The sequence below is a fragment of the Lolium perenne genome, chromosome 2 (assembly GCF_019359855.2).
Source record: "Lolium perenne isolate Kyuss_39 chromosome 2, Kyuss_2.0, whole genome shotgun sequence".
In the NCBI taxonomy this organism is placed as follows: Eukaryota; Viridiplantae; Streptophyta; class Magnoliopsida; order Poales; family Poaceae; genus Lolium; species Lolium perenne.
The window spans coordinates 265,834,252-265,856,801 of record NC_067245.2 but is presented as its reverse complement, the minus strand read 5'-3'; the positions used below and the strand labels follow the sequence as shown (position 1 = coordinate 265,856,801).

Below are 22,550 nucleotides of genomic sequence, written 5' to 3'. Positions count from 1 at the left end.
GATTATAATGTCTAATGAAGTCCACCGTACGTATGATGAGATGCATCAAGTTGCTCGGAGCCAAAATTGTTTTGTGGAGAGGAACAGAGAATTTTTTTTGGGAGTAACTGATTTTTAGTGAGCAGAGAATTAAAGGTGACGTAATCGAATTTCAGTTGCAACTCTTGACTAGCACGAAGCAATCCAACATTTCGCATTTTTCTAAGTTTCAACTCATCGCTAGCATGGATCACGAAGCACCAGAAATTCCAGTTGCTACCTAGGTCATGTGCAGCCCAGAAAATATGGGTTGCAGCTCATATCTAGCGAACGACGACACACTCCAATAGTGTGAGACTCATTTAAGAATTAATTTAATGTTGACTACGTGCTGAAGGTTGACAACAGAGTAACCATCTCACATGAAGTAGGCGCATTGCTTGATCTGGTGGCTGTAAAACAAACAGATGGGCTGTGAAAGCATGGTGAGACCTAGGCAGAGCATGACCGTTGGCGTCCGCCCAAGACAGAAGTTCCAAAACAGGCCGCTCCATGCAGGCCAGTAGCATTTGGACTTTGGTGTGCATTCGAGAGTCCACACTCTCTCCTCCATTATTCGCTCCTCCCCCTCGCAGCTCTATATATTCGAGGCCCCTCGGCCGTGGGAAAGAGCCTATCTAGCTATCTTGCTCTCACGGACTCAACGATATAGTACACCGCATGCATGTGAGCGAAAGAGATAGCTAGAGAGCAGTGCGAGTGAAAGCTAGTTAGAGAGTGGCAAGGGTAGCTAGCTAGAGACACACAGGCGCACACGGAGATACCAGATAACCTTGTGACAGAATGGCTCGCGCGCTAGTGCGAGTGCTGGTGCTGGCGGCGACGGCGGCGAGCCTCCTGCCGCTGTCGGCGTGCCAGGCGGCGACGACGTGCGAGGGGACGAGGCGCGGGCACCACCAGTACCGGCAGCCGGTGGGCGTGCGGCGGATCGTGGTGGACGCGGCGGGCGGCGGCGACTTCCTCTCCATCCAGAAGGCCGTGGACTCCGTGCCGGTGAACAACAGCGTGCGCGTCATCATGCAGATCAACGCCGGCACCTACATGTAAGCTCATTGCTAGCTCGATCTTGAAAGTTATCAATGTCGGACTAGTTTTTTGACTGGGGTGCATGCATTATGCAGAGAGAAGGTGGTGGTGCCGGCGTCGAAGCCGTACATCACGTTCGAGGGCGCCGGGCGCGACGCGACGGTGGTGGAGTGGCACGACAGGGCGGGCGACCGCGGCGCCGACGGGCAGCTGCTGCGCACCTACAACACCGCCTCCGTAACCGTCCTCTCAAACTTTTTCACCGCTAAGAACATCAGCTTCAAGGTGAGCCGCGCGCCGTCACTGTCTATACCCCAGCTGGTGGTCCATATGAACGAACGCGACACGAGTCACAAGGTGCATGCACAGACAGATGCGACGCCCGTGGTGCATGCAACACCATCTCAGTGCACTGTGCAGAGGCGGACAATGTGACAGAAAACTTCAGGGGTCACAAGCCACATCTTGCAACCGCTGCTGCTCCTGTCTATCCTTGTTCGTTTCAGATTTTGATTTTTTACATACATGCTTTTCGAGTTTTGCTTGTAGCAGGCCAAAGACAAGCTAACAGGTTGTGGCATTTTCTGGCTACGGCGAGAGCTTGCTGACCGGAGAATGGGCCGAGCAATGCATCCCGTTTTTTTTTGGATGTACACTGAACATCTATTGTCAACTGACTGACGCTTGGGTTCCTCTATCATGACAGAACACATCTCCAGCACCAATGCCCGGCATGGAAGGGTGGCAGGCGGTGGCGTTCCGCATCTCCGGCGACAAGGCCTTCTTCTTCGGCTGCGGGTTCTACGGCGCGCAGGACACGCTGTGCGACGACGCCGGCCGGCACTACTTCCGGGACTGCTACATCGAGGGCTCCATCGACTTCATCTTCGGCAACGGACGCTCCCTCTACAAGGTACAAACGCCTCAACAATGCATCGCACGCACATATACGTCCCTAGTACTATGTCAATACTGACGACGAGGGGTCTTCTTTTCTTCTGAAAATGTTTGCAGGACTGCGAGCTGCACTCGACGGCGCAGCGGTTCGGGTCAGTGGCGGCGCACGGGCGACACGGGCCGTGCGAGCGCACCGGATTCGCCTTCGTCAACTGCCGGGTGACCGGCACGGGGATGCTCTACGTCGGGCGAGCCATGGGGCAGTACTCGCGGATCGTCTACGCCTACACCTACTTCGACAACGTCATCGCGCCCCGCGGGTGGGACGACTGGGACCACGCCAGCAACAAGAGCATGTAACAACGCTAACTGCATATTCATCAGGCTCGTAATCAGTGAACTAGTTTAGAGAGCAAAACTAACCTGCACTTGTTACCTACAGGACGGCCTTCTTCGGGATGTACAAGAACTGGGGCCCCGGTGCGGATGCCGTGCACGGCGTGCCGTGGGCGAGGGAGCTCGACTACTTCACCGCCCGACCATTTCTTGGCAAGAGCTTCGTCAACGGATTCCACTGGCTCTCACCGGATGCCTGAACTCTCAAACAACTGCTTCCAGCACCACCAGATTGCACCACACAAGATAGTCAAGATACACATCACAAACATAGAAACATAGCATAGAAAATAGCACAGATATAAAGGAGATAGTAGAGTACAGATTCATTTCGTCACTTCATACTTCCAACGCTAGTTACTAGTACTCAGTAGAAACACATTTGTGTGCCAGAGCTGCAGTGCTAACCAAAAGTGTTCATGTACCAATTTCTGAACTAAACAGGAAACTAAGAATGAATTCGTTATTCGTCTGCGTATGATGCTTTACAGAGGACAGTAACTCTTTCAATGGTGCACGTCGCCACTGCTTCATTCAGAGCAAGGATTGGTATCAACAGGGGACTCTCTGTCCAACATTATGCAGCAGCTCCAGCATCCCAGAATACCTGCAAGGTAGGGGGAGGTCCTAGAAAGTCAGTTCCACTGTAACGCACAAATACTATAGTTTGTAGGTAATATGTGATTAATAAGGTACCATGATGTAAAGCACGACATAAGCTAGCGCAACCTAGCAAACAGAGCATTCAGAGTACGGATGCTTCATCTACTTACAGAAAACAAAGCAGTGAAATCAATCTAATATCTGTTCGTGGTGGCCAAATTCACTGGACTCTAATAACTCAGGTCTCAGACTTCATACACCCATGCTACACCCCCTCATCCTCAATATGATGGACACTTAGTTACAAACTGATAGGTTTGGCCTCTTTATTATAGATTAGTATTAATTATTATTACTGTCGAGGAAAATTTTCTAAGAACAAAGAGAAGTATGATAGAAAATCTTAAATAAAATAAACCTATGGCTCTGAATTTGGTGAATCTTAGTTATAAACGCTAAGACTTGAAACAAGTACGTTCTGGCCCTCAATATGGTGAAGCCAAACTGTAAATGGTTATATTTGATATCTGGAGTACAGACTAATACCATTGTTATTAAGAAGAATAAACATCAGCACGTGTCCCTAGAAAATGAATAGACGTATTAACTCATCTTCGATCACGTCTTATGTTCACGAAAAAGAAAAGAAAATAGGAAAACAATGGTGCTCTTGAGCACAACCCCACTGTAAACAAAAATTTCCGAAGACCACATGATTCTTCTTCCCCTGCCCAAAAGAGAATAAAACCGCGCTGTAGGTTGGAGTGAGGCACAACTTTCTTGAATACCAATTAGTGGCGGGACAAAAGGCTTTGTTGTTGTTGTTGTCTTTGCTGACATGCATGATAGCAAGCTGCACATCATAGTTTGGTCTCACACAGCTGAGAATTGTGATTGTGAGATGAACCCATTATGGCTAGTTTGGATACAGTCTAATCGTACCCAATCCCTTCAGTTGAACCAAGAATTTAGAAATTATCCCTTTAAATTCGATGGGATGGAGTTCGAATAAGTATATTCAACCCTCGGCGAAGTACTCTATTAAAAGACCAGATAACTGTTTGGTGGTGATGGGTAGATAGATTCAATAAGTTAGTATGAAATCAAGATTATATAAAAAGTTTGAGAGTCATGCAATCCAATAATACCATTTTTACTTAACAATATTAGGAGTTGGAATGCATCATATTTTAAACGGCCATGCATTTCTGAACAGAGGTATTCACAAATATGCTCAACATAGTATGAATGCGACTATTGTTGCAATTGGCATTTCAAATTTATCGAAACTATATTTCTGGTTCATATATTTAACGAGCCATAGGGATTAGCTTATCACAACCTAGGTGCTTTGCTACAACAAAGTTTTGGCAATTGGCAGTTTGGCACTGGTTTCCCTAGAAGCCAATACAGTAAAAACAATCTGCGAAAGCCTGAGGCCTGCTTGAAGTGGATGTAAAAATAGTGTGGACACTGGTAATTAGTTCAAAGTTGACCACACTAATCTTACACCCATTACAAGGTAGGCCTAAGTGTGTGTCAATTACTCTGGTCCTCCAAAAACTAATAGTGTAAAGCAAAGATTGCTTTATTGTTGTCAAGTATTTCTGTAACACGATATGTGGTTATTAGGTCACGAAAAACTTGGTAAGCCAGATATTCCCAGAAAATAAATCCAGCCTCAGTTTGGTAGAACCTAAGTATGACCAAGCCATTAGAAAATGCTAAACAGTACAATAACCCTCACTAGAAGCAAGTTTTGAGTTTTGTAATTCCACAAATCTACGTAGCATCCCGACGCCACATTCAATAAATACAGTTTATTGAAAACTAAGCTGGCAAGCATATCCTAGTTATTCAGGAAAAAAAAATTGCAAGTAAGATTGCAGTTGGGCTTTATCTACAAGGACTTATTTATAAAGCCAGGTGAAAAGCCTTCATTCCAGAAAGTAAGATTGTAGGCTGCTGATCAGGTAATGTAGTTACTACCGAGAGACTAAGGTTGGTATGGACCATATTTGTTCCCAGAAATATTATTTTTATTACTGCTATTTGATGGGGATATAATTTTTTTACAAACCAGAATTATTCAACTAAACTCAAGTTAATTATTGCATAAATAAAATCGAAATTAAATAGTAAATACAGAGGTGAAACCCCTCCTAGCATTAAGCCATAGTAACATAGAGTCAACCAACAGTCAAGCATGACGAAAATGAGCAAATAGCTTAAATGCTTACAGTTGCTCCATGGTACTCAGATCAAGACCAGGAGATATATCATCAATGACTTCACTGGGAAGTGGACCACATCCTCCGATCTTGCACATGAGTTTCATTATCTTGGGGAAATTCTCAGGATCGTTATCATAAACCGTAGTAAGGTTCACCATGAGGTCAAGCTGCTTCTGGTACTGCTCATATTTTTTTGCAGTTAACTTGCCTTTATCATCTTCTAACAACTTTGGGTATCGTCCAACACACGCCATTATGAGGTCATAAAGAATCTCCTTGGAAAAAACTTTTGGTATCACTGTCTTGACAATGTCCTACAAAGTTGCATGATATGTCATTGTCCTGCCTGGAGTATACTAAATTACTCAAAGACTAGTTCTGAAAATATAGGACTTTATGTATAAAAGAAGAATCAAAATTATGATAGAAATCCGCAACATAGGCAACGAGTGAAAACTTAAAACAGAAATGCTACTAACAGAATTATTGTACAAAAAGGAACTTACAAATGTGTAGATAAGCAAAAGTAATTATTGAGGGACGGAAGAATTAGCCATTTATTTTATAGGACTGAAGTAAGCAAACACTGTCCATATTAAAACAAAGGCCATGATGTCTAGCAAAAGTACAAAAAACTTATTCAAATGTCAGAAGAAGCCTATCTACTTGACATGCCAGGTCAATTATGCTTCTCCCAGATAAGTAGCAGCCGTGCTATGTACTATCACAACACATTCTTTGTATGCTATAAATGTAAACTTAGAGAATTATTCTTTTCCTTTAAGCAGTAGAGAATTGTTCTTGTGGCTGTCATCTAGGAAATTGTTCTAGAATCTAACAGGGATACCATCAATTTGTACATATACCAGAACAGGGCAAGAAAGTCCTTCTCAATATATCACAAAGACATTTCCCTGAAAAGATTAAGTTGATTCCAGATGCTGGATTTCAGCATTTCACCACAGCGCATTATATAGCATATAATCTGACTCCACTGCAAGAGTTAAAGGGCAAAACAGAGCTGCACAACATAAAAACTCTCCCCCAGTATCACTTCATATCTCCATGAAACGTATACAAGAAAACAACATACCTGCATGCCCTCCCCGGTCTGATTCACCAAATTGTCTATCGTCTCCTCAACCAGCCCCCAATCGTTCCCATCCAGAGCGCCTCCAGCTGCGGCGCTAGAACCGACACCTGGGCATAGCAACCGCAGGAGCTTCATTGAGACCTGTAGGACGCCCGCCTCATGGAGTACCTTTGTTAGTACTTTGGTCATCTGCGCCAACTTGTCATGCAAAACATCCACTCTAGCCGCTGCGCTGGAGCTGGGGTTCTGTGGCCCTTGCGGCGGCGGCGCCAACTTCGCATCATCAACACGCAACGCCTTCTGCACAGACAGCATCGTGTTCTCCAGCGGATTGCGTCGTCCAGCCGAGATGGCGCCGAAGCGGGCCATCTCCCACACTGAGTCCTTGCGCAGCCCCTTCTGCGCCCCCTGTGGCGGCGCCAGCTTCGCATCGTCGACGCGCAACGGCTTCCGCACACCCAGCCTCGTGCTCGGCAGCGGATCAACTCCTCTACAAGTGAAGTCCAAGTCGTCCAGCTTCGGCACCTTCTGCGGCCCTTGCCGCAGCTGCAGCTTCTTATCGCCCAAGTCCACAAACTCTTTCACAGACAGCTCCATCCTATCCAGCATACCGCGTGTTTCAGCCCAGCTCTTGCGCATCACCTCCTCCGCCCCTGGCGGCGGCTCCTTGAAAAACTCCTGCGCAGCCTGGATCTTCGCGAGCAGATTGGCTCCTCCATCCGCGGCGCCCTGGCGGCGGCTCCTTGGAATACACTTGATCCGGCGCATCCCGCCCCACTTGTGCTGCAGCCCATCCCACTTATGGCGCATCAGCTTCTTGCCCACGTCGCACTCGCGGTACCCCCTCTCCTCTTCCGCCGTGAGAGGCTTCCCCGGGGCAGGCCGCTCCTTCGCGCGCCGCTTCAGCTTCGGCGCCCTCTCCGGCTCCCACAGGTGCAGCTGCCGCATCACCCACCCCATGTCAGCGTCAGGCGGGATGTGCAAACGCGGCGTCCCTGGTGGCGGCGGCGCGGGGGCCTCGCGGTTCCTGGTGCTGCAGAGAGAGAGAGAGCTAGTTAGCGTGAGGCTTACGCGCGCGGTTTCGTGGTGGAACCTCGAGAGATCTCTGGGCATGGGCAGATGAAGATCCCGACCTTCGGAGAAGCATTTCGTTGCGTATCTTCTCGCGGAACTCGCACCGGCCGCACAACGTCGTCGCCGTGGGCGAGGGCGGCCCCTTCTTCGCCCCGAGGGCCCCCGGGTCCGCAAGCTCCGTCCCCGTCAACGGCGGCGACGCCGACGCTGACGGCAACGCTGATGGCTCGTCGTCCCTGCGGAGGGAAGGCAGAACTAGGGTCACGCGAATTGGTGGAGGAAGGAACTCGAGGTTAATTTGGGGGTGGGTAGATAGATTCCAACCTTTGGGGAGCAGGATCGGTTCCGCGGAGGATCGCCTTCCTGCGCGCGCACTTGCTGCACAGAGGTGCCCGGGACGGGAGCGGTCGCGGTCGCTTCGCCCCGCATTCCGCCCGCGCCGGGTCCGGAATCTCCGTCACCCCCATCGCCGACGTGCCGTCGTCGCCCGACGGCGGGGCTGGGGGCTCGCCGTTCCTGCAGAAGGGAGCAAGCGTTAGGGTTACGCGGATTGGTAGCGGGGCTCGAGATGTTTGGGGGGAATGGGGGTGGGATAGGTTCCGACCTCTGGGGATCGGCCGCGGGGTCGAGGCTGGTGAGGTCCGCCGGGGTGATCTCCGGGGGGTTGTGGTCGCCGGCGGCGTCGACGGAGGCGGCGGCCGAGGCCATGGAGGCGGCGATGGCTGGAGAGGGTTGGGGTGGCGATGGGTTTGGGGATTTGGTTTGTTGCGTTCGGTTATCACGGCGGGAGAGAGGCGGAGGCGGGCGGGCGAAGTGGGGATTGGATGCGACTCGGATGGCGAAATTAATGCGACTCGGATGGCTGGCTACCTATATGTCAGGTCAGGTCGAACCAGGTATGGCCAACGGGCCCACCCACAGCACGGCACGGCCCGATAAGGAGTTACCGTGCTTGGCACAACACAGCCCACCAGGGCACGCTAAGATAATGGGCCGTGCCATGCCGGCACGTGGGCTTGACATACAGGCCAGAGCACGCCGCTTTCCTTATCGTGCCGGCCCACGGCACGTTAGCACTGTTGTGCCGTTTTGGCACGTTGTGTGTGTTTTGGCCCAAATAGTTTCAGAAAATTTAAAAAAAACTACAGAAAAATAAGAAAAATATGTTTAATTGTTCTATGGGATTTAAAATAACCTTTATTAATAGATGCCTCATCAAAACTTTCCATCCCAGAAGGGAAAAGAGTACAACTCGCTCTAAAAGAAATAGAAAATTACAACGACTACAACTAATTAGTTCATTGCACCTAGCCTTCATGAGCGATGCAAATGCCCAGTTCCCATTGCCGTTGTGCAGATAAACATCTTGTTGCACCTTCAGCACTTAGCTCTTATTTTCTGCACACCATGCTCCTCGTATGCTTCTTCATCGAAGTTAACCCAGACAAGGCTCCGTCGTCTGGGACGAGCAACCACTACAGGAGCATCCATGTCTAGAACTAAATCTTCAATGAGAGAGGTGTTGTGGTTGTGTGAGATGGGACGGGTGAGCTGCTTTTTTATAGCAAAAATTGACTAAATTCGGATCAAAATAGGCTTCCCAACGGCCAGAAAATCGAAAAAAACGCCCTAAACGGTCATATTCTGGCCCAAATCTGGTCTCTCCGCTTAACGGGCCGCGTGTCGTGTCTGGCCTGGCCCACAACTTACCGTGCCATGTCGTCCCGTGCCTGGCCCGGCCCACAACTTACCGTGCCATGTCGTGTCGGCACACGGGCTCAGGGGCGATCCCTATTCCCCGCTCATTGCGGGAGCGATTCGCTCCCGCCTGAAGCGGCGGACGGGGTGGGCGGGCCCATTAGCGGCAGCGGTGTGTTTTTTCCCCAGATTTTCTTCTGTTTTAGGCGGTTTGCTCAGGTTTTTCTTCTGGTTTTCGGTTTTCACTCGTTTTCCGATTTTTCTGACCAGTTTTCGAACTTTTTTTCAAATCTTGAATTTTTAACTTTTTTGTACTTTTTAAATCCGAACATTTTTTCATTTTTTTGAAATGTTTCTGAAAGGACGAGATGTCGCATTGAGGGGGTGAATAGGTGTTTAAAAACTCTTACGAATTTGGCTTGTAAGAATGCGGAATTAAAATAACGTTTAGTTTACAAGCACAACCCCTAAATATGCTAGGCTCAACTAAGTGCAACAACAACAACTAGAGTTAAGCAAGATAGGCACAACATATATGTAGCACAAGTGATAGCAAGATATATGTACTTCAAGCATGATGGCTATCACAAGGAAAGAAAACTCGGGTATAGAAATAACCGAGGCACGCGGAGACGAGGATGTATTCCCGTGTTTCCTTCATTTGCAAGAAGGTACGTCACGTTTGGAGGAGTGGAGGTCCCACGAAGGATTACCAACGCCACGAAGGCTCGCCCTATTCTCCGAGCCAAACCCACGAAGGATAATGGCCCTTTCCTTATGGTTAGCTTTTCCTCCACTCCGGAGATGGCAAGCTCCACAACCACTTCACAAGCTCCACAAAGGAGAGAAGCCCGGGCCTCTTCACAATCTTCCTTGAAGAGATCACCGGAGCACCAACCGTTAAGCCAACTAGGAGGTCTCCCTCCAAGAGTAACAAGCTCACGGTCTCTCACACGAACTAATCGTGGTGGAGAGCTCAACACTATGCAATGATGCAAAGCAAGAACACTAGAGGTGTCCAAATCCTTCGCACTCAAATCCCACCAAAGCAACAAATGCTAGGATTAGATTAGAGAGGAAGAACAAAGAGGAAATCAACAAATGACTCAAAGATCTAGATCTAAAGAGTTCCCCTCACTTAGAGGAGAGATGGATTGGTGGGGATTGTAGATCTAGATCTCCTCTCTTAGATCCCTCAAGAATGAGCAAGAATCATGAGGGGAATCAAGAGAGAGGGCAAGTTCTTCAAAATCAACAATGGAGGAAAGAGAGTGGAAGAACTTATCCAGCCCAAGGTGGAAGAAGGCCTATTTATAGTCTAGGGAGAAATATAACCGTTGGGTGAGTTTCAGCTCAGCACACTCGAGGAGGCCGGTCAACCGGGCCTGGGGCTGGGCCGTCCGGTCCAGGTGCCGGTCAGACCGGGCCATATGCCGGACCAGGCCAGTCCAAACCGGGCCTGTGACCGGGCCATGACCGGGACACTGATGACCCACAGGTATAGGGGATGTATCGTAGTACTTTCGATAAATAAGAGTGTCGAACCCAACGAGGAGCAGAAGGTGTTGATAAGCAGTTTCGATGAAGGATTCACTGTAAATGCTCACAGACAAGTATTCAGGGGGGTTTGATATAGCAGATAAATAAAATACAAGTACGTAAAATGCGAGAGTAATAATTGTAGCGAGTGGCCCAATCCTTTTTAGCACAAAGGACAAGCCGGTTTGTTTACTTATGATGACCAAACGTTCTTGAGGACACACGGGAATTTAGTCTAGTGCCTTCGCTTCATATAGTTGATTAATCTTCATTGTTTTGATAAGTGTTGTGTGGGTGAACCGATGCTAATGCACCGCCCTTCCTAGGACTAATACATACTTGTGATTAAACCCCTTGCAAGCATCCGCAAATACAAGAAAGTAATTAAGATAAATCTAACCACAGCCTTAAACTCTGAGATCCTGCTATCCCTCCTGCATCGATATACCAACGGGGGTTCAGGTTGATGTCACTCCGGCAACCCCACAATTAGCAAACGAATACAAGATGCATTCCCCTAGGCCCATAAAGGTGAAGTATCATGTAGTCGATGTTCACATGACACCACTGGAAGAATAACACCACAACTTAAATATCAAACCATTAAATATTACTAAACATAGTTCGCTACTAACATTTAGACTTCACCCATGTCCTCAAGAACTAAACGAACTACTCACAAGACATCATATGGAACATGATCAGAGGTGATATGATGATGAATAACAATCTAAACATAAACCTTGGTTTAATGGTTTCACTCAATAGCATCAATAACAAGGAGTAATCAACATCGGGAGAGTTTCCCCTATGAAATAATCAAGATTCAACCCTAGATGTTACAGCGGAAACGAGGTGCAACGGTGGAGATGACGGTGTCGGTGGAAACGAGGTGCAACGGTGGAGATGACGGTGTCGGTGGTGGAGATGATGATGATGATCCCAATGAAGTCCAGCTCGATGACGGTGACGATGGCGATGATTTCCCCCTCCGGGAGGGAATTTCCCCGGCGGATTTCAGCCTGCCGGAGAGCTCTTTTCTCTCTGGTGTTTTCCGCCCCGCAGAGGCGGCTGTGTCTATTCTCGATTGTTCTCCGCACCTTAGGGTTTCGGGTAGATGAAGTACGCGAAAGGGAGATGGCCGAGGGGGGTCGTGGGCCCCCTCCCCGCGTGGCGGCGCGCCTGGCCTGGTGGTCGCGCAGGCCTATGGGGAGGGCCCACGGCGGCCCTCCTCGGCCTCCCCTTTTGGCTGGCTCCGTCTTCTGGAAAAATAAGAGCTTCGGTATATTTTCCGTCAATTGTTGATCTTCCGAAATATTGTATCCTGACGGTGCTTTTTCCAGCAGAATCCTGACTCCGGTGAGTAATTCTCCAATAATCATGAAACATGCAAAACAGGTGAAATAACATAAGTATCATCTCTAAATATGAAATATATCAATGAATAACAGTAAATTATGATATAAAATAGTGATGCAAAATGGACGTATCAACTCCCCCCAAGCTTAGACCTCGTTTGTCCCCAAGCGAAATTGAACTCAGTAAACAAGACCACATGTTTATGGAGTGAAGAGTCGATAAATGAAATACGGACAAGAAGCATCACATTAATTCACACAAGACATTCTAGTGAACAACTTCCTCATATAACTCAACTTGAAACAAGTAGAGGGAAATCACAACTAAAGGTGCATAGGAAATCATAATTGGTGATGGCAAACTTCGTTCTTGGTCAAAGAACAATGAACAGATTGTACTTATCTTCCAAGTAGAGCCTTTATATTAGAGCTTATATGGCAAAACTTACATGCTCAATCATAACAATCTCCTCATAATCATTGATAACCTTCAAAGTCATATTCATTCAGATAAAATCTGTACTAAACAAGGAAGAATAAAAGACATGATTAAATAGATCACAATATAAATGGTTGGATCACAACAACTCAATTGCTTGCTTAAGATAGAGGGATATAGGTTTACTGACTCAACATAAAGTAAAGATAGGCCCTTCGCAGAGGGAAGCAGGGATTAAATCATGTGCTAGAGCTTTTTAAGTTTTGAAATCATATAGAGGGCATAAAAGTATAGTTTTGAGAGGTGTTTGTTGTTGTCAACGAATGGTAGTGGGCACTCTAACCCCCTTGTCAAACAGACTTTCAAAGAGCGGCTCCCATGAAGGACGTTATCTCTACCAGCAAGGTAGATTGATACGTCTCCAACGTATCTATAATTTATGATGTTCCATGCTTGTTTTATGACAATACCTACATGTTTTGTTCACACTTTATGATGATTTTATGCGTTTTCCGGAACTAACCTATTGACGAGATGCCGAAGTGCCGATTGTTTGTCATTGCTGTTTTTGTTTTCAGAAATCCTAGTAAGGAAATATTCTCGGAATTGGACGAAATCAACGCCCAACATCTTATAATTCCACGAAGCTTCCAGAACACCGGAGAGACACCAGAGGAGAGGCCCAGGGCCACCACACGTGTGGGCGGCGCGGCCCAGGGGGGCGCGCCCCCCTACTGTGTGGCTGCCCCGCAGCCCCTCCGACTCCGCCTCTTCGCCTATTTAGGCCTCCCTGACCTAAAACATCGATACGGATTGACGAAACACCAGAAAACCTTCCAGAGCCGCCGCCATCGCGAAACTCCAATTCGGGGGACAGAAGTCTCTGTTCCGGCACCCTGCCGGGACGGGGAATTGCCCCCCGGAAGCCATCTCCACCGCCATCTTCACCGCCATCGCTGTCTCCATGATGAGGAGGGAGTAATTCACCCCCGGGGCTGAGGGCTCTACCGTAGCTATGTGGTTCATCTCTCTCTTTGTGATCTAGTTGAGTATCATCTATGAGCTACTCTAGTGATGTTATTAAAGTAGTCTATTCCTCCTCCATGATGTAATTGTGTCAGTGTGTGCATCATGTAGTACTTGGTATAAGCTATGATTGTGATCTCTTGTAGATTATGAAGTTAACTATTACTATGATGGTATTGATGCAAGCTATTCCCCCTTTCATAGTCTGTCGGTGACGGTGTGCATGCTATGTTAGTACTCGGTATAATTGCGTTGGTCTATCATGCACTCTAAGGTTATTTAAATATAAACATCGAATGTTGTGGAGCTTGTTAACTCCGGCATTGAGGTGCTCTGATGGCGTGTAACTCACACGTTCGTTGGGAACCCCAAGAGGAAGGTATGATGCGCACAGCAGCAAGTTTTCCCTCAGAAAGAAACCAAGGTTTATCGAACCAGGAGGAGCCAAGAAGCACGTTGAAGGTTGATGGCGGCGGGATGTAGTGCAGCGCAACACCAAGGATTCCGGCGCCAACGTGGAACCTGCACAACACAACCAAAGTACTTTGCCCCAACGAAACAGTGAGGCTGTCAATCTCACCGGCTTGCTGTAACAAAGGATTAACCTTATTGTGTGGAAGATGATTGTTTGCAGAAAATAGTAGAACAGTATTGCAGTAGATTGTATTTCAGTATAGAGAATTGGACCGGGGTCCACAGTTCACTAGAGGTGTCTCTCCCATAAGATAAACAGCATGTTGGGTGAACAAATTACAGTTGGGCAATTGACAAATAAAGAGGGCATGACCATGCACATACATATCATGATGAGTATAGTGAGATTTAATTGGGCATTACGACAAAGTACATAGACCGCCATCCAGCATGCATCTATGCCTAAAAAGTCCACCTTCAGGTTATCATCCGAACCCCCTCCAGTATTAAGTTGCTAACAACAGACAATTGCATTAAGTATTGCGCGTAATGTAATCAGTAACTACATCCTTGAACATAGCACCAATGTTTTATCCCTAGTGGCAATAGCACATCCACAACCTTAGAACTTTCTGTCACTGTCCCAGATATCAATGGAGGCATGAACCCACTATCGAGCATAAATACTCCCTCTTGGAGTTACAAGCATCTACTTGGCCAGAGCATCTACTAATAACGGAGAGCATGCAAGATCATAAACAACACATAGACATAACTTTGATAATCAACATAACAAGTATTCTCTATTCATCGGATCCCAACAAACGCAACATATAGGATTACAGATAGATGATCTTGATCATGTTAGGCAGCTCACAAGATCCGACAATGAAGCACAATGGGGAGAAGACAACCATCTAGCTACTGCTATGGACCCATAGTCCAGGGGTAGACTACTCACACATCACTCCGGAGGCGACCATGGCGGCGTAGAGTCCTCCGGGAGATGAATCCCCTCTCCGGCAGGGTGCTGGAGGCGATCTCCTGGATCCCCCGAGATGGGATCGGCGGTGGCGGCGTCTCTGGAAGGTTTTCCGTATCGTGGCTCTCGGTACTAGGGGTTTTGCGACGGAGGCTTTAAGTAGGCGGAAGGGCAGGTGAGGAGGCGGCACGAGGGGCCCACACCACAGGGCCGCGCGGCCAAGGGGGGGCCGCGCCGCCCTAGGGTGTGGCCACCTCGTGGCCCCACTTCGTCTCCTCTTCGGTCTTCTGGAAGCTTCGTGGCAAAATAGGACTCTGGGCGTTGATTTCGTCCAATTCCGAGAATATTTCGTTACTAGGATTTCTGAAACCAAAAACAGCAGAGAACAGCAACTGGCACTTCGGCATCTTGTTAATAGGTTAGTTCCAGAAAATGCACGAATATGACATAAAGTGTGCATAAAACATGTAGATAACTTCAATAATGTGGCATGGAACATAAGAAATTATCGATACGTCGGAGACGTATCAGCATCCCCAAGCTTAGTTCTGCTCGTCCCGAGCAGGTAAAACGATAACACATATAATTTCTGGAGTGACATGCCATCATAACCTTTATCATACTATTTGTAAAGCATATGTAGTGAATGCAGCGATCAAAACAATGTATATGACATGAGTAAACAAGTGAATCATAAAGCAAAGACTTTTCATGAATAGCACTTCAAGACAAGCATCAATAAGTCTTGCATAAGAGTTAACTCATAAAGCAATAATTCAAAGTAAAAGCATTGAAGCAACACAAAGGAAGATTAAGTTTCAGCGGTTGCTTTCAAATTATAACATGTATATCTCATGGATATTGTCAACATAGAGTAATATAATAAGTGCAATAAGCAAGTATGTAGGAATCAATGCATAGTTCACACAAGTGTTTGCTTCTTGAGGTGGAGAGAAATAGGTGAACTGACTCAACATTGAAAGTAAAAGAATTGTCCTCCATAGAGGAAAAGCATCGATTGCTATATTTGTGCTAGAGCTTTGATTTTGAAAACATGAAACAATTTTGTCAACGGTAGTAATAAAGCATATGTATCATGTAAATTATATCTTACAAGTTGCAAGCCTCATGCATAGTATACTAATAGTGCCCGCACCTTGTCCTAATTAGCTTGGACTACCGGATCATCACAATGCACATGTTTTAACCAAGTGTCACAAAGGGGTACCTCTATGCACTTTGTACAAAGGTCTAAGGAGAAAGCTCGCATTGGATTTCTCGCTATTGATTATTCTCAACTTAGACATCCATACCGGGACAACATAGACAACAGATAATGGACTCCTCTTTTATGCATAAGCATGTAACAACAAATAATAATTTTCTCATATGAGATTGAGGATATATGTCCAAAACTGAAACTTCCACCATGGATCATGGCTTTAGTTAGCGGCCCAATGTTCTTCTCTAACAATATGCATGCTTAACCATAAGGTGGTAGATCGCTCTTACTTCAGACAAGACGAACATGCATAGCAACTCACATGAAATTCAACAAAGAGTAGTTGATGGCGTCCCCAGTGAACATGGTTATCGCACAACAAGCAACTTAATAAGAGATAAAGTGCATAAGTACATATTCAATACCACAATAGTTTTTAAGCTATTTGTCCCATGAGCTATATATTGCAAAGGTGAATGATGGAATTTTAAAGGTAGCACTCAAGCAATTTACTTTGGAATGGCGGAAAATACCATGTAGTAGGTAGGTATGGTGGACACAAATGGCATAGTGGTTGGCTCAAGTATTTTGGATGCATGAGAAGTATTCCCTCTCGATACAAGGTTTAGTCTAGCAAGGCTTATTTGAAACAAACACAAGGATGAACCGGTGCAGCAAAACTCACATAAAAGACATATTGAAAACATTATAAGACTCTACACCGTCTTCCTTGTTGTTCAAACTCAATACTAGAAATTATCTAGACTTTAGAGAGACCAAATATGCAAACCAAATTTTAGCATGCTCTATGTATTTCTTCATTAATGGGTGCAAAGCATATGATGCAAGAGCTTAAACATGAGCACAACAATTGCCAAGTATCACATTACTTAAGACATTATAGTAATTTACTACATGTATCATTTTCCAATTCCAACCATATAACAATTTAACGAAGAAGAAACTTCGCCATGAATACTATGAGTAGAAACTAAGGACATACTTGTCCATATGCTACAGCGGAGCGTGTCTCTCTCCCACAAAGTGAATGCTAGGATCCATTTTATTCAAACAAAACAAAAACAAAAACAAACCGACGCTCCAAGCAAAGCACATAAGATGTGATGGAATAAAAATATAGTTTCAGGGGAGGAACCTGATAATGTTGTCGATGAAGAAGGGGATGCCTTGGGCATCCCCAAGCTTAGACGCTTGAGTCTTCTTAGAATATGCAGGGGTGAACCACCGGGGCATCCCCAAGCTTAGAGCTTTCACTCTCCTTGATCATGTTGCATCATACTCCTCTCTTGATCCTTGAAAACTTCCTCCACACCAAACTTAGAACAACTCATTAGAGGGTTAGCGACAATAAAAATTAACATGTTCAGAGGTGACACAATCATTCTTAACACTTCTGGACATTGCATAAAGCTACTGGACATTAATGGATCAAAGAAATTCATCCAACATAGCAAAAGAGGCAATGCGAAATAAAAGGCAGAATCTGTCAAAACAGAATAGTTCGTATTGACGAATTTTATCGAGGCACCAGACTTGCTCAAATAAAAATGATCAAATTGAATGAAAGTTGCATACATATCTGAGGATCACTCACGTAAATTGGCATAATTTTCTGAGTTACCTACAGAGAAAACAGCCCAGATTCGTGACAGCAAAGAAATCTGTTTCTGCGCAGTAATCCAAATCTAGTATGAACTTTTCTATCAACGACTTTACTTGGCACAACAAAACACTAAACTAAGATAAGGAGAGGTTTCTACAGTAGTAAACAACTTCCAAGACACAAAATAAAAACAAAGTACTGTAGGTAAAAACCATGGGTTGTCTCCCATAAGCGCTTTTCTTTAACGCCTTTCAGCTAGGCGCAGAAAGTGTGTATCAAGTATTATCAAGAGAAGGTGTGTCGTTATTATGAGCTCCCCCATTCGTAGTGGCAATAAGGGCTTTGTCAATTTTAGGCCTATAATAATACTTCTTTGGTTTAGGCACTTTAGAGACATACATAAACTTTTGCTCCTTACCCACATAAGCTTTCTCCTTATATTTAAGAGAAGAAAATGTTGAACCCAAGGTTCCCATAGCTTTTTCAAGTTCGTCAATCCTATTGCTTTGATCGTCATGGACAACACAAGTTCCTAGGACACTAATTCTTTCATCAATTCCTCCTAAGGATTTATCAAGTTCATCAGTTTTATCAAGTAACATTTCCAATTTAGCTTCAATACTTGGAAAATTTTTCTCTATGGTTTCCAATTTTTTCATAACATCTTCAAGAGAGATTTCAGTTTTAACTTCATCAACAGGAGGTATTCCAAATAGACTCTCAATAATGCAACTAGCTTCTAATGCAGGAGTACTTAGGAAGTTACCTTTTGCGAGACTATCAAGAACATACCTATTCCAGCTAGAGATACCAACATAAAAATTCCTGAGTAAGATAGTGGTGGAGTGTTTCTTAGTGCACCTATTATGGGCATCACTAATTCTATACCAAGCATCTCTTAAACATTCTCCCCCTCGTTGCTTAAACGTATGAACTTCAACTTCAGGATTACTCATTTTAGCAGTAGTAAATAAAGCAAACTAGATAAAGTAAATGCAAGTAACTAATTTTTTTGTGTTTTTGATATAGCAAACAAGATAGCAAATAAAGTAAAACTAGCAACTAATTTTTTGTATTTTGATTTAGTGCAGCAAACAAAGTAGTAAATAAAACTAAGCAAGACAAAAACAAAGTAAAGAGATTGGGAAGTGGAGACTCCCCTTGCAGCGTGTCTTGATCTCCCCGGCAACGGCGCCAGAAAAAGAGCTTGATGGCGTGTAACTCACACGTTCGTTGGGAACCCCAAGAGGAAGGTATGATGCGCACAGCAGCAAGTTTTCCCTCAGAAAGAAACCAAGGTTTATCGAACCAGGAGGAGCCAAGAAGCACGTTGAAGGTTGATGGCGGCGGGATGTAGTGCGAGCGCAACACCGAGGATTCCGGCGCCAACGTGGAACCTGCACAACACAACCAAAGTACTTTGCCCCAACGAAATTGAGGTTGTCAATCTCACCGGCTTGTCTTGTAACAAAGGATTAACCGTATTGTGTGGAAGATGATTGTTTGCGAGAAAATAGTAGAAACGATATTGCAGTAGATTCTATTTCAGTATAGAGAATTGGACCGGGGTCCACAGTTCACTAGAGGTGTCTCTCCCATAAGATAAACAGCATGTTGGGTGAACAAATTACAGTTGGGCAATTGACAAATAAAGAGGGCATGACCATGCACATACATATCATGATGAGTATAGTGAGATTTAATTGGGCATTACGACAAAGTACATAGACCGCCATCCAGCATGCATCTATGCCTAAAAAGTCCACCTTTAGGTTATCATCCGAACCCCCTCCAGTATTAAGTTGCTAACAACAGACAATTGCATTAAGTATTGCGCGTAATGTAATCAGTAACTACATCCTTGAACATAGCACCAATGTTTTATCCCTAGTGGCAACAGCACATCCACAACCTTAGAACTTTCATCCTTGTCCCAGAGATATCAATGGAGGCATGAACCCACTATCGAGCATAAATACTCCCTCTTGGAGTTACAAGCATCTACTTGGCCAGAGCATCTACTAGTAACGGAGAGCATGCAAGATCATAAACAACACATAGACATAACTTTGATAAGCAACATAACAAGTATTCTCTATTCATCGAATCCCAACAAACGCAATATATAGGATTATAGATAGATGATCTTGATCATGTTAGGCAGCTCACAAGATCCAACAATGAAGCACAATGGGGAGAAGACAACCATCTAGCTACTGCTATGGACCCATAGTCCAGGGGTAGACTACTCACACATCACTCCGGAGGCGACCATGGCGGCGTAGAGTCCTCCGGGAGATGAATCCCCTCTCGGGCAGGGTGCCGGAGGTGATCTCCTGGATCCCCCGAGATGGGATCGGCGGCGGCGGCGTCTCTGGAAGGTTTTCCGTATCGTGGCTCTCGGTACTGGGGGTTTCGCGACGGAGGCTTTAAGTAGGCGGAAGGGCAGGTCAGGAGGCGGCACGAGGGGCCCACACCATAGGGCCGCGCGGCCAAGGGGGGGGCCGCGCCGCCCTAGGGTGTGGCCACCTCGTGGCCCCACTTCGTCTCCTCTTCGGTCTTCTGGAAGCTTCGTGGCAAAATAGGACCCTGGGCGTTGATTTCGTCCAATTCCGAGAATATTTCGTTAGTAGGATTTCTGAAACCAAAAACAGCAGAAAACAGCAACTGGCACTTCGGCATCTTGTTAATAGGTTAGTTCCAGAAAATGCACGAATATGACATAAAGTGTGCATAAAACATGTAGATAACATCAATAATGTGGCATGGAACATAAGAAATTATCGATACGTCGGAGACGTATCATGCTCTTGTAGCCCTACACAATTAATGGTGTTTATCATCCAACAAGAGAGTGTAGAGTAGTTTCAGTTATGTGATCAATGTTGAGAGTGTCCACTAGTGAAAGTAGGATCCCTAGGCCTTGTTTCCGAACATCGAATCTCCGTTTGTTTACTGTTTTGTTGCATGTTTGCTCGCTGCCATATTTTATTCAGATTGCTATTACCACTCATATTCATTCATACCACTTGTATTTCACTATCTCTTCGCCGAACTAGTGCACCTATACATCTGACAAGTGTATTGGGTGTGTTGGGGACACAAGAGACTTCTTGTATCGTGATTGCAGGGTTGCTTGAGAGGGATATCTTTGACCTCTTCCTCCCTGAGTTCGATAAACCTTGGGTGATCCACTTAAGGGAAAACTTGCTGCTGTTCTACAAACATCTGCTCTTGGAGGCCCAACACTGTCTACAGGAATAGAAGCGTGCGTAGACATCAAGCTATTTTCTGGCGCCGTTGCCGGGGAGGAAAGGTAAAAGGCACTCACACTCCGGATCCTGGCAACTAAGCTATTTTCTGGGTAAGTGCTCGAAGCTATTTCCTTTAGATCCTGCAATTGCATCTTTTTGTTTCTTGTTTTACACTAGTAAGGCATAATGGAAAACAACTGTGAGCTTTTTAATTTATTTCCTAAGCTAAGATATGAATTGTGTGATGCGAAAATTAAAAAACCTATGGAACCTTATTTGCATGCTAGTAGCAATGTTATTAGTATGAACGCAATCACTGCTAATGCTATGGAGAAGTCTAAGCTTGGGGAAGCTAGTTTTTATGATCTTTTTGGCTTCCCATCTTTAGGGGAGAAAATTTGCTCTGATAATACTTTATCTCCCATATGCAATAACTTTAATGATGCTTGTGATATTTTAAATCCACCTACTGCAAGTACTGCTTTCAAGATACCCATGAAAATTATTGAACGTGTTATGGATAACCACTATGAAGGGGATGGAACTGTCCATCCTGGAGATCATTTACTGTTTTTGCATGAACTATGAGGGTTATTCAAGTGTGCAGGTATCTCTATGGATGAAGTGAGGAAGAAACTATTCTCTATGTCGCTGTCTGGTAAAGCGGCGCATTGGTATAAATTGCTGAAGAATAGTCATTCTCTTGGTTGGGAGGAAATTGTGCCTCTCTTTTATTCTAAATTTTATCCTCCTCATGAAGTGCATATTGATAGAAATTACATTTATAACTTTTATCCTCATGATGGAGAGAGTATTTCTCAAGCATGGGGGAGATTGAAGTCACTAATGCTCAAATGTCCCATTCATGAGCTCCCCCGTAATGTTATTATTTATTAATAATTTTTATGCAAGGCTTTCAGGACATCACAAGGACTATCTAGATGCCTGTTTGGAGGGATCTTTCACAAGCAAGGAGGTTCAAGCTAGATGGGACCTTCTTGATCGGATTCAGGAGATCACTGAAGGATGGGAGAACAACAAAGGTAAAGAGTCAGGTATAAATTATGATTATGAATGCATTGAAACTTTTATGGATACTGGTAAATTTCGAAATATGAGTGTTACTTATGGTCTTGACTCTCAAGTTGCTGCAAATCTTTATAAAGCTTTTGCCTCTCATTTTGAACTGCCTAAGAAGAATTTTGATAAGTATCATGAACCTTTTAAAGATGCTTGCATGAAGGACGAATTTGTTGTTAATGATTGCAATAAACATGCTCAAACTCCTAAGAATGCTATTTCCTATAAGCATGTTAATTTTTGTGGAATGCATAGACCTTGTGGAATTAATCAAATCGAAGATGAATATTGTATCCATCATATTAATGAAAAAATTAGAAAGTGGTCTATGGCTCTAGATGATCTTGGTAAAAAAAATTGTGCCCTCTATCCTTTTATTTGTGAACTTTGCCATAGAGTGGGTCATTTTAATTTCCAATGCTCCTCCAATGATAATTTGAACCCCATGAGTGCTGCAAATTTGTATTGTGATGATGAAATTACTCCTAATCAGCATGATGAACTTACTTTATTTTTGTGGTGTGAAGAGTTATCAAGGAAAATTTCTTTGTT

The 22,550-nt window shown here is 45.0% G+C and overlaps 2 protein-coding genes across 2 annotated transcripts; one reads left to right on the top strand and one right to left on the bottom strand.

Moving 5' to 3' along the window:
• Positions 1-642: 642 nt before the first annotated feature.
• LOC127335865 (probable pectinesterase 68) lies at positions 643-2,824 on the top strand. Its single transcript, XM_051362600.2, has 5 exons — positions 643-1,082; positions 1,161-1,350; positions 1,772-1,978; positions 2,080-2,318; positions 2,405-2,824. The coding sequence occupies exons 1-5, from the start codon at positions 823-825 to the stop codon at positions 2,556-2,558; spliced, it is 1,050 nt and encodes a 349-aa protein (XP_051218560.1). The 5' UTR covers positions 643-822; the 3' UTR covers positions 2,559-2,824.
• LOC127335864 (uncharacterized) lies at positions 2,638-8,185 on the bottom strand. Its single transcript, XM_051362599.2, has 6 exons — positions 7,967-8,185; positions 7,687-7,878; positions 7,422-7,598; positions 6,289-7,321; positions 5,202-5,509; positions 2,638-2,965 (listed from the first exon to the last, which is right to left on the bottom strand). The coding sequence occupies exons 1-6, from the start codon at positions 8,068-8,070 to the stop codon at positions 2,911-2,913; spliced, it is 1,869 nt and encodes a 622-aa protein (XP_051218559.1). The 5' UTR covers positions 8,071-8,185; the 3' UTR covers positions 2,638-2,910.
• Between the last annotated feature and the right edge of the window lie 14,365 nt (positions 8,186-22,550).